Raw genomic sequence first — 13,248 nt, forward strand, 5'->3', positions numbered from 1 at the left:
TAGAGCAAAATCATAACATTTTCGGCTTTTAAGATTAATAATTTGAGATATTCATTTCCATATATAACGACAGTCCTCATTTAGCATTATGACCTCCGAGTTGTCTATTCCACCAAAATAAAATATAGAATTGAATACATTAGAGGTGGAGTCAAAAAGGTTTTTGGCGGGTGTGGGAAGCACAAATAAATAAATAAATCCAAGAGGAAGGGTTATGTTAGAGTGTTCCCCAAATTATAATTTGAATATTCGTTTGTTACATCCACCGCATCCATTACTGATACATACAGTTGTAATCACATTCATTTTAATTAATGAAACCTGTAGCTTTGTAGAGAATTCTGACTTACTTTATAGATGAAATATTATTTATTTTAAATTTTAAATGTTTCCTTTATTCAACAGAACATAAATCATTATCTTAGCGACCGTTATATATAAAATATAAAACCATTTTCATAAACAAGTTATATTCTTATACAAACCTGTTGAAAAGAGTCGTCTGATACGAGTCGTTGCAACTGACTTTCTTTTTCCACATGGCACACTATCTTTTTTCAAACATTCCTCAAGTTTATGCAGCGGTCGCAGCGTAGGATCACAGGCATGACAAAGGACACGTAACTCATAGCCGACTCCTTCTGTAGTAACATACACAGTTTTCAATTGCTGTCGGAGGTAACTTAATACCTGATAAAAAGGGAATAATGTAAATAATCCTGATAGTTTGTTATGGGTGCGTATGCAATGCGTGTAACATCTCAATTTCGTAGGGATTCTAGTAATGTATCCAAGACATTTAAAATGGTCTCCAGTCAATAAGAGAGGGACATTGATTTCCCGACCACCAAAATAAAAAAAATAAAGATAGTTAGCAATACTTTCCAAGGAGTACAAGGCTGATGTTGAATATAAAGCCAATTTGGATAAACGATGTAGTCGTAGATGTGATCTAAATAGCAGTGGCATAACTACCGCAGATTCATTGAACCTGAGCCCCGACCTCCAGGGCACCCGATCTATAAGTGCTCCACCCTTTATTCTAAAAAGCAATGCATAAATAAAAATCTGGATTGATAGTACGGTATTTATCTTTATGTAAAACTGAACATTAATAATTTAAAATTGTTAAAAATAATCCCTTATATATGACTAGGCCCCTATGCCAGTTGTAAAAATTCTCACCAGAAGACTAGATTGAAATCACAGTGAAAGAGAGATGGCACTACAATTGGTTTGAAAATCACTCTAATTTTGGTATATTAACGAGATGGGTTGGGGTATGTCATATAGCATTTGTACAAACAAGAAATTAGCTGTTGAATTATGTTTTTGTCAACAGATTTTGTAATAAAAATTTTGTATATATAATTCTTGCTGATTGTTCTGGCAGTCTTTTTACAAATATATTTTTCTGGGATGTGTTTTCCAAAACCAAAACTGCATAACAATGGTTCGATTGTGCTTATGCAATAAGCAGCGATCGGTGCAATATTTTGGCAAATTTTCACCATGCACCACCATGTGGTATGCCAATTATGATTGATTTATGGGTGGAATTTCACTATTTACTTCTTTGCAGCCAAGGGGCCAAGAAAGGAGTGTTCACGTCTCGGAATTTCACCACTATTCACAAAAATCATATCGTTGAGTAATAAACCAATATGCTAAACCGAGTATGAAGTATAACATTACTGAAGGGACGGAGTGGGGGTGCAGATGGTGCAATCGCACCCTCCCCACCCCACACCAAAAAACAAAAACAAAAACAAATTGCACTAAGCAAAATAATTGTATTATCATAAGAGGTACAAATGCTTATTATTATGGTCAGTCCAACCAATAGCTGGCTCTTCAAAGATGCCCTCTGAGAACATCTAAAAATTAAAAAAGATTTATTGTCAAATTATAATAAAAATCAGAAGGACTCCTGCTCCAAAAACAAATCCAACAGTGGTACACATTTAGTTGACATAGTCAACTTGCATGCGCGAAGGGCCCAACTGTACTCTTGAACCACGGCCCCTCACAACCTAGTTATGCCACTGCCAAATAGATGTTTTTGACCAACTCGTACCCCAGTTGGACAATTCATGAAAGCATAGGAAAATTCCTATACTGTGAGACAGGAAGAGATGACACATCAATCTTAAAATGTTACTGTAGTTAAGAATCCATTTAATTAAGAGGATACTAAACTTAGGGGGAGAACTTAGTTAGGATTTAAGAAATGTAACTTGGACAACAGGATCAGTTAGAGATGGATGGACTTTCAATTGAGCAAAATGTATAGAGCTGTAAAATAAAACAAGTTGTAAATATTTACATATGGACTGCTTTTCATATCTTTGGTGATTCCAATTCAAATTAATTAAGTCATCGAAGGCAATGTTACAACAAACGCTGTTTAAGATAATTTCTATTGAAGTAAATTATAGTAAAAATTTTTTATAACCTTCTTAATTTCTATTTTTTTAATTACTAATTAACAGAATTTTCTTATAGAAAATTACCTCCATGCAGATGCTAGAATGTGGTTCGAGAGTTTCTTCTTTGCCATGTTCATCAACTCTTATCCTTTGTGATATTTCAATCTGTTTATGAAAATTCAGCATACAGGATAATTTATTGGTCAATGGGTAACTTGAGATAGGTCCTTAATCCCAATAAAAGTTATTTAAACACATACATATATATATACATATATATATATATACATATATACATACATATATATACATACATATATATATACATATATATACATATATATATATATACATATATATACATACATATATATACATATATATATATATACATATATATATATACATACATATATATACAGGGTCGCCAAAACATATTTGATGGTTTCCAAATTGCACCTGAGAAAAAAAGGCAGACTTTCATAAAGCTTTCAAGAACTTAATTGTGTCAAATACTGTACTTCAACATACCAGTCCTACAACTGTCTCTTATACACATCTCTTTAACATTGAGCATCAGCATCTCACCTTCAATGCATGTCTGTTCTTGATTTCGACTGCTCCTAGACTCACCACATGATCATCATCTAAGTCAAAATCACTACGATTCCGAAACAATTCCACATTATTACCACTCCTACCTTTGTCATTCATCAAGTCTAAAAACGAAACCACCAGCAAATTGTAGACAGCATCCGGTAGGAAGTCGATAGGAGTCACATAAATCGATATCATTTGCTGCTCATCTTCCTTAACTTCCAAGCCCTCTTTATTGATTTGCATCCGAGTGGGAACCAGGAACATTCGGTTACCAGGCTGAGATCCCTTTGAAAACATGAGCATTGATGTAGCATATTAGGAATCTCAAAAAGATTTGAAAATTACAGGTAACAGAAGGAACCACTACACAGAAGGCATGTTAGTGCAGCAGAAAAGCTTTTCAACAACCGACAATTTCATTTGTCTATTCGCCTTCTCCTTTTAACCTTGCCCATAAGAAATAAATTCATATTTATACTGTATATATTTCAAAATATTTTTGGTGTGTGTATCTGTGAATGTTATCCTTAGTGGATAATTGTCCCTTGATGGTATGTGAAATATAATAAAATTGAATTGAATATAAAAGTAATAATTAATGTACAGAAAGTGCACAAACACATATATTATGAAAGAGTTTCTTGTGCTAAACCATAAGTAACAGCTTACCTTTTGCTTCTCAAACAGTAACCCAAACATCTTCAGCAGTTCAAGAAATACCTCAAAGCTGCTGGCATCTTTCTTTATCTCGCGTCTCCACAAATGACGTAGCAACTTTTCTTGTAGAATTCCCTCACTGTCGAGTTTATTCCATAAATGCATCAGTGTAGGCAACTACAAGAAAATATGAACAATAAGATGCATGTGACTCCTCATTAAGCAACATAAAAAATAAAATTTATATGAGATTGTTATATTGCTTGCCTTGTCAATATCATCTGGTTTCACTACTGTGATGATTTTTGTCAAGAGATCGATCATCATGCGTAAGTTCGTAATAACCGTGTACTTTAACTTCTCATTAGTCTTAGAGTACAGAATTATTCCAGTGTCGTTTAGATAATCGAGGACAGTGTTGAGCGTTGTTTTGGAAATTCCACATTCAGATGCAATTTCTGCAACCTTAAATGTTGAATGAGAAGAGAATTCCATTCATTAAACAAATGAATGCAAGAAATATAAATAAGCACAAAGGACACAATAAACCAATGTGATGGTAACTTTGCAGATACAATCATTAAATTTGATTTAAATTGAAAAATTAAAACTATAAATTTGAATGGCTCATCTAAAGGAACCACTTAAAGTAATCAATTTTCATAAAATCACAGATTGGGAAGCAAGAGGAATAGAATTTATGTGATGGGTAGTGTTGGACTTGTGGATCTAACTTGTGTAATTTTAATCATATTCATAAAATATTATTGAGTTATAAATATTATAAGGAAGCATATTACCTCATCTAAGGAAACACGAAGTCTTGTTTTTCCAACGTCTTGTACTTTTGACTGGAAATCCACCCAGGTAGTGGGAATAGGTTTAGCCGTTGCCTTCATATATCCTCCGATATTCTTCTTCAATTTCTCAATCCCTTTATCCATACGCACAGTGTTATCTACAACATACATCTCACGATCTACATGCCTTTCAAATGGTGTTCCTTTGACTTCATCAAATATTCTTTTGAACTTGGTTGTGATCTGTGAACAAAATTGAAAATACATAAGTAAATTTATTTAAGAATTAGAGAAAAAATAAATACTATAATTCCATTATGAAACAGACAATGCCTCACCAACTTGTCCTTTTCTGACTCATTCCCCAATAGTTTGTCTTTATGTGTGGCAACTAAACTAATCGTGGGTGATGATATGCCATTGATCAACTTCCGTGTCCTTCCAGGATAGGGTAGTACAGCATGTTCGTATATCGACCGCATCCAAAATACATTCATCTGAAGATTTGTCATTTCAAATTGTCCCTAAAAAGGTAAACAATAGCCACATAATTTTCAAAATGGTATGAGATTAATTGATGCAATAAAACTAATAACTGTAAGGTTAAACACCTGCAGTAAAGACTAAAAGTGGTGTATTTACTTGTAAGAAATCTCTTGGGTTTGCTAGAGCATCCAAATCATCTAACACACTAAACACAACACAGTAAGATGATCCATCTGTCAAGAAAAACTGGAAAGAAAGACAAAATTGTAAACCTCAAAATATTTAACTCATTATTGTTAAAACTGACCACTGAAAAACTGATTTTATTATTGTTAAGTCACTTAACAAGAGATTTTAAAATAATTACTATATACAAGTACTCTGACAAGCATAAAAAAGTAATGTTTATTGTTCTATTTGAGTCATATAGAGCCCTGCTTCTCAACCTATGGGTCGGGTCGCCAAAACATATCTGATGGTTGCGAAACTGCCCCTGATAAAAAAGACTGACTTTCATAAAGCTTTCAAAGTGTCAGATACTGTACTTCAACATACCAGTCCTACAAAGGACATAATAATTAAAAGATACACACGCCGTGTGCCTGTTTTTGCGCGGGGATGGCACAAGCTAAAAAGTCAACCTCGCTAAACTATATTGTTTTATTTAAATTTTAAACATTTCAAATAACGAGTGTCTCAAAAAATATTCCTACTACAAAATGGAACATTCTGCACATGACTAATGACAATATGCCTCGTGGACTGTGTTTGGTAAAAACTGAACAATTATCACAAGCACTTTGCCAAATTTGTTAGCCGTGGTTGACTAACAATACAGCAGCAGACTGCACAGTCCAAATATCTTTATTAACAGAATAATTAAGAGAAAACTGTTATAGCATAGATATCAAATTATACTAGCATAGATTTAGTGGGTCGCCCCCTAAAAAAGGTTGAGAAGCAGGGATATAGATGTTGACCTTCCAGTTAAGGCCTGAAATTTAGATGATATTTCAAAGATTTTTTAAATAAATTCAATATTGTGATAATTAAACTAATTCTCATATAGAGTTTGGAGTTCTACAAGAAAAATAACGGTGAATTTAAAGATTTATGACCAAGGAAAATGGGCTGGGGCGGATCCAGTAAGGGACACGGAGGAACATTCCCCCCTTTTTTCCACTAAATTTTAAATTTTCAATGCTTATATTGAAATTAGTTCTACTCAATTATCTATTCTGAATATGTTGTGCACCCCCTCCACCCCCCCCCCTCTGGATCCGCCCCTGATGGTCACTACTTAGCTACTCACCAAAGTCACATGTCAAATCAAAAGAAAACATCCAATAATTTTGAAATGTAGCTTTCAGAAGAATTTATTACTCACCCTGTGAGATATATAATAGGTCAGTTGACCGGCATAGTCCCAAATGCATGCGACATCACTTGGTATAAAACTCTCTTTGTGTTGTTGATTAGGATTTCTGCTAGGTACATCTGCTGTTGTACCAAATCTGGATCTTCGACGTCGTTGGCCAAATAGGGTGGGAGGATGGAAAGTGCCAGGTACAGCAAGTTTAGCAACAAGTTTCTCATGAATTCCTTCTGGGAGTCTGGTATAGCTTGCACTTCTAGTTGCTTCTGATGGCTTCTGTATTAAACATTTAAGAATGACTAATAATCTATATCAGTTCAAATTTATGCAGATATTTAAACCAGTTTTTCAGATAACGTTTTTCTTATTAGGCAGAGAGCTAAAAAAAAATACATATTAAAAATGTAAAAGAACATCAACTAAATTAATTAAAGTAATTTTTGCAATTACAATAAAAACAAATTTACCGATGAAGAGGCTGTAGAACTAGATGATGCAGAATTAGTTGTGTTTTGTTGGCTTTTTGGCTGTTTCAGCTTTTTGGCGAGATTTTCTGCGATGGCGTGCTCACGTATCTGCTTGCTTAGTTCACAAACTGTACAATATTGAAAAGTTTTCAAGAAAAAATTAAATAATTTTAAAACTAACAAATTGTAAATTAAATTATTTGTACTTATTATTATTTGTAATAAAGTAGAATATTCATACAATCCGCATCCTTCTGTTCCTTCTCTTTGCAAAAAAGAGGTTATAAAAATAATTTATAAAAATAACAATTTATAATATTTAGACAGTTAAATTGTAAATTAAATTATTGATATTTTAAAAGGAAGTATAATATTCATACCATCCACATCCTTCTGTTCCTTCCATTCGCTGCAATCTCCATTAACCGTTTGAAATACTGTTGTTGTTACAATACCATCTGTTGATGGTTCATTGTTGTAAAATCTATTCACATTTAGATAAATATAATAATAAAGTAAATTGAAGTATTTTATGACATCAGTGTACATAGCATGTTAAACTATCAAAAATTTACAATATAGCCTTAGTTTTGCATTGTAAGCCTATATTCACAATCAAATACACATAGGATAATTAATACTGTATACGCCATGTTCTCATCCTTACATTAGTTTTATATAGAACATTAAATTAGTTTTTCAATAACAGTTGAAATAGCAATAATAAAGTGCAACAAGCTCTGGAGGCACTCAGTAACAAAATGGTGTCATATGTACTGTGCTATATTGATGTGTTGTGTGTGTGTGGTGTAGAATTGTATATAATGCATAATAAGTAGAAAATTAAAGCCTTTTAAAATTAGAGTTATATCAAGAGCCAATGGGCAGAAATGCCCTTTTAAAATCTAAAAACTGGTCAAAATGACCGGGGCTGACCGTCGTCGCCCGGAGCACATTAGCCCTCCGGGCCGCGCCGGCAGCCTGGGCGATGGAACTAAACTGGTCCAAAATAAGGCCAATGCCCGCCCGAAGGAGGCCAATGGCGTCCGGGACGAGAGTTAGGTTAGCGTCAGCGTCAGACAAGAAGGACAAAGCAAACCCCGCCCCATTCACGGCGCGAATGCCCTCCCGAGCCGCGCGGTCCACAAAGGCCAAAGCCTCCTCAGCCGCGCCCTGAGCTTTGTTAGAAAACAAAGCCTTAGAAGTAGAAGAAAGCTTCTGATCCTCCCCCAGTCTGCCCTTGGCAGCGCGAGGAATGGGCGGCGCCTGAATGAATTGCTTGAACTGGTTCTCGGGGACCGGAAAAGCAGCCATAAGACGCCGCGGCGCGGCAACCGGCTTGGATTTCGCTTGGGAATTCAGGCGAAGGATGAGGTCCGGTGAAGTCCTACAACCGGGACAGGGTGGGCGGGACGCGCAGGAGCCGGTGGTCCCCACAGACCCGCCCCCAAACCACCTCGGCACGGAGTCTCATAAGAGACCCCCAAATGATCAAGGATGGGCGGCATCGCCCGGGCCACGAGCTGAGAGAGATCGGAGCCGAGGACAATGTCCTCAGATTCCGACTCAAGATGCTCGGACGAGTCGTCCATAGGCGACTCGCCGGTCACCCGGAACCCATCCCCAGGGACAGGAGGGGCAGAAACCGGAGGATCCGGGACCGCCGAAGCGGCCCGCATTCCGGCGAAAACCTCCCGAGCCACCCGGCCCACCTGCTCCGAAATCAACGAAACCAACGCCGGATCCAGCGGAGGGGAAGGACCCGCCGAACGCGAAGCTGACGAATCCTCCAGCGGTGGAGGCGAGTCATCTTGCGCCGCAACAACCCCCGACGCAGCCGGCAGCGAACCCTGAGATCGAGTGGCAGCCTGAGCTGCCCAATCTAGAGCCACCGCAAACTTAGTCGGGGGCCAGCGCGCACAAATCTCGCAAGGCTCAGCCTTGCTACACGAGCGACACAACGGCCACTCCGAGTGCCGGTCGAGCTTAACACTCGGTTTAGGGCCCCCACACGCCGAGCACAAAGACTTGCGAGCGGACATGCCGATCGAGACTACAATAAACAAAGGATATCTTGTCAAGTTGAAAATAATTCCAAGGCAAAATAAGAACAGAATAGCTTGAAAAGACTGCTAGTAATTTCAAAGGCTGGGTGTATCCAACTTCGAACAACGTCGAAAAGGGAATGAGGACGTTTGTTAGGGAGACGGTTCGCACGTGGCGCCTTGGGTCGGACTGTTCCATTTTTTTTTCGAAGGGGTGTTCCGTTTTGGGAACAATGGCAATTAGTCGGTTATCCAGGTAAGTATTCACGAAATAGACTAGCCATAATAGAGTGCAACAAGCTCTGGAGGCACTCAGTAACAAAATGGTGTCATATGTACTGTGCTATATTGATGTGTTGTGTGTGTGTGGTGTAGAATTGTATATAATGCATAATAAGTAGAAAATTAAAGCCTTTTAAAATTAGAGTTATATCAAGAGCCAATGGGCAGAAATGCCCTTTTAAAATTCTTTAAACAATTGCAAAAAAAATCCTGGATAGTCAGTCGCCTAGGAGAGTAATGAACCTATATGAACCTATATACTATAAGAATGTTGTAATAATGCAAGACAAAAGACCGTACAATTACCTAAAAAACAAGGCCTTATTTTGTACTTACACTTTGCCAAGCATGGAACGGACACAACTCGTTTTGCCCACCCCTTCTTTCCCAAGGAACATGACTCTGGAATTAACCATCATAATTTCCCCATTCTGGACTTCATATGTGAATGCTTTAATGGCTTCAGGACCTCTCGCTAATATTTCTCCTGGAACTGATAGCTCTTATGGATATAAAATATAACAAATATTATTTAGTTTACTACAGTAGTATTCTTATGCTACATATTTCTTCCATCCATTTTATAGTTTACATTAAACATACTGTGATTATTTTGTTCAAAAAAAATACCATCACTGTAAAAACTGATTTCTGAAAATAACACAGCAAAATATGTAAATTTATATCAAGGTGTTGAAACACTGAGAGACTTAACTACTTCTAGAGCATAAACAGGTCAAACAGAAAATAACATTAAAATAAAAAGCTATAAGAATAATAAAGGAACTGAAATATAAGAGTACAAATGTATAGTATTCTTATGAACCATATGCATATCACAGGATTGATTTTTGCCCTTTGACACGACCTCCAGATAACAATGATTGATAATTTTTTACTTACATTGTACATTACCCTTTTTAATTTTGTAGTATTTTTTGCCTCAAATTTTCAAAATGTTAAGTGAAGTTGATTTTTAAAAATTTTTGTTTACTTTATTTTTCTATTCATTTTACTTTTGATTCATTGTTGTTGTGAAGAATGCAGATAATTTGATCAATGTTTCTACTAGGTCTATGCTACAGCCAGACTACTGAAATAACCGTAATGCTGTAAAAATAAATTATAATAGTTGGACTTTTATGGCACATCCATGCAGAAAAGCCTCTATGCATGGATCGCATCCATCGAGTGCATGTAATAGGTGTAACTTTGTTTTTACTGTTTCTTTCAGTGACAAGTTTTGTGGACAGTGTACACTTGCAATGGGATATACATGGGAGATCCAGAGATATTAACAAGGGGGCAGGGGCTGAGTCCAAAACATCAGAAATCTTTTTTCTCTAGAAGTACGAGGTGGTATTTCCAGCATCTTGCAGGAGCGATTACTGTCATACAATTGTTTTGGATTATTTAGGATACACTGTTGTGCCATTGCTTGATTTCAAGCATAAAAATCATAATAAAATACAGTTTAAAATATTGAGTTTCCATTAATATTGCAATACTTGGTTAAAATTAATTGAAATTTACAGTAAAATTGACATGATTGACTAATTAAATATTTACCATATTTCTTCCACTTTAAAAAAGGCATCCTAAAAAAGGGGCTGGGGTTAGGACCCAGAAGGCGTCCACTGAAGTTGCACCCAACTAGCTATTAGTACTTAAGGTATAGCCATGTCTAGAAAGCTATCTGAGGCTTACGACATGGTTCTTCCAAATAAGGCAAGCTCTGTGATTTTTGCCAATGAGGTTCAGGAGTATTTAACGTACAACAGATAACTTACCTATAAGCAATTTTTTAAGTTCATCTTTCTTTTCCTTCCTTGTTGATACTTCATATTTAATACATTCATTACGATTATAATTATCAAGAGGTGTACTCCCTTTCTGTAATAACAAGATCATATGAAAAATTATAGTATATTTCACTGGATGGCAGCTGCACATTACATCAGCACAACAAAGGGAAATATTTTAGCTTTGAAGATTTATAAATGATAATGGTGAAAATAATAATTCAAAGGAATGACCAACACTATCAGTATCACAATATTTATTGGTTCAAGAATAATTGATGGAATTCATTCGTATAGAATGGAAATCAATGCTCTTATGTATTAGGTTGGTTTTGGTTATTAGGAATGTTTGTATTATTGTAATAAAGACATTAACTAATCCTTCTGAATCATTTCTTTTTTCTATACATTACATCATCTTTCTTGTAGACTGAGGCACCATATTTTATCAAGCACAATGCCGTTTCTCGCTGTTCATCATAAGTACCCTTAGCATGTAGACAGCAATGTAGTGGTGTTAGTCCAGAAACGATAGGACCTACAAAATGATACTCAATGTCAGAACACATGAAAACTAATTACTGTATATGACATAAAAGTAAACCGAGATGAAATAATGCAGTGGCGGATCAAGGAATTTGAAATAGAGGGGCCCAGGACAGATGGAGGGTCTATACCACCTCAGCCCCACCATGGTTATGGCTAAAATAATAAAATTTACAATTATGGTACCTCTAGATAGTTGGAAGGGGCACATTCTCCCTTAAATTGAAAAATTTAAGGGGGGGGGGGGCTGGGCCAGTGTAATGTTATTATTCTGAATGATCACTTACTGTAACTGTATTAATAATATTAAAACAATGATTATAGTAACAACAGTAATAACAACAATAATGACCAATATAATTAATCATTACAGCCTTGTCTAAATTGATTGTGCTCATAGTGGAGACACCAAGAGGTAATCACTTTTTCCAAAGAGTGCACTGCATTGTTCAGCATAAAATAATAATAATGAATAATTATCAGATCTATAAAGCGCACATACTGTATCCACTGCAGTAGCGCTCAAAGTGCTACAGGAGGAGAAACCAAAATTACATTGAACCTTAAATCTGTATCAGAAAAAGAAACACCACACACATCATTATTGCTTTTATGCCTTTTTGCTTGGAATTTTCAGACCTCTTTTATCCCATTTTTACCAAGTTAACTTTTACAATAATTTTTACCTTTATATTTTAACATTTTATGATGTAATGTATATTTTGTGTATTTTAGTAGGTGATTTCATCATTAAGTATACTGTCTCTTATACACATCTAGATGTGTATAAGAGACAGATTTGTACATCATTTACCTTCTTTTTTCTTTTATAGATTGTCTCTACTTCGTTTTTAATTTTGTCTCTATTCTCTTTTACTTAGCGAATATCATCATGCACTCCCGAAAATCAATATTGTTTGGTAACGATTCAACATGGACCAAGAAAAACTCGGATGACATGTTTGATGTTACAATGGGAAGCTTCGACGGGGCCGAAATATGCGAACTTGACGGATCCTTCGTCCTCTCCTCCCTCATCCCAATACTCAGCAAAACCAACGTCGGTCTCTACCGAGATGATGGCCTCGCCGTCATGAACAGTTCATCACCAAGACAATGCGATAAAATGAGGAAAAATATTATATCTATCTTCCACGCATTCGACCTCCGCATCACCATACAGGGAACATGCACACCACCAACTTCCTCGATGTCACACTCAGCCTAAAAAATGGGTCCTTCAAGCCTTACAGCAAACCAAACAACCAACTACTCTACGTCAACAGCAAATCCAACCATCCCCCATCTATCCTGAAACACTACTCTACGTCAACAGCAAATCCAACCATCCCCCATCTATCCTGAAACAAATTCCCGCATCTATTAACAGACGCATATCCAATATATCTGATTCCAGTGAATCATTCCATCAGGCTGCCTCTGACTACGAACAAGCTCTACAAAACAGCAGATTCCAGTACAAAATGGAATACCAGCCTCCACAACCAAAATCTTCAAAGAAAAATAGAAGCAGACAAATAATCTGGTACAACCCACCATTCAGCAAAGGAGTGAAAACCAACATCGGAAAATCATTCCTTAACCTGGTCAAAAAGCATTTCCCGAGCGGCAACATTTTACATAAGCTCTTTAACAAGAACAATGTCAAAGTCAGCTATAGCTGCTCAAGAAACATGGGCAGTATAATCAAAGCCCACAACAAACAGCTTCTGGTTGCTAAGCAACAACAGCCAAAAAC

General features: G+C 36.3%; 1 protein-coding gene across 1 annotated transcript in view; it reads right to left on the reverse strand.

Moving 5' to 3' along the window:
* Positions 1-456: 456 nt before the first annotated feature.
* Positions 457-13,248, reverse strand: part of LOC117105484 — a 15,949-nt gene continuing 3,157 nt past the window's right edge. The window contains exons 5-18 of the mRNA XM_033246647.1: positions 11,357-11,481; positions 10,932-11,034; positions 9,478-9,643; positions 7,195-7,298; positions 6,815-6,942; positions 6,360-6,623; positions 5,129-5,218; positions 4,825-5,010; positions 4,487-4,729; positions 3,954-4,151; positions 3,699-3,863; positions 3,018-3,314; positions 2,514-2,594; positions 457-690 (exon numbers count right to left, since the gene is read on the reverse strand). Of these exons, the coding sequence (XP_033102538.1) occupies positions 457-690; positions 2,514-2,594; positions 3,018-3,314; positions 3,699-3,863; positions 3,954-4,151; positions 4,487-4,729; positions 4,825-5,010; positions 5,129-5,218; positions 6,360-6,623; positions 6,815-6,942; positions 7,195-7,298; positions 9,478-9,643; positions 10,932-11,034; positions 11,357-11,481 (2,384 nt within the window). The remainder of the gene's footprint in view (positions 691-2,513; positions 2,595-3,017; positions 3,315-3,698; positions 3,864-3,953; positions 4,152-4,486; positions 4,730-4,824; positions 5,011-5,128; positions 5,219-6,359; positions 6,624-6,814; positions 6,943-7,194; positions 7,299-9,477; positions 9,644-10,931; positions 11,035-11,356; positions 11,482-13,248) is intronic.

This window comes from Anneissia japonica, unplaced genomic scaffold, assembly GCF_011630105.1.
Source record: "Anneissia japonica isolate Jap-2015-1 unplaced genomic scaffold, ASM1163010v1 scaffold7028_len109220_cov148, whole genome shotgun sequence".
In the NCBI taxonomy this organism is placed as follows: domain Eukaryota; kingdom Metazoa; phylum Echinodermata; class Crinoidea; order Comatulida; family Comatulidae; genus Anneissia; species Anneissia japonica.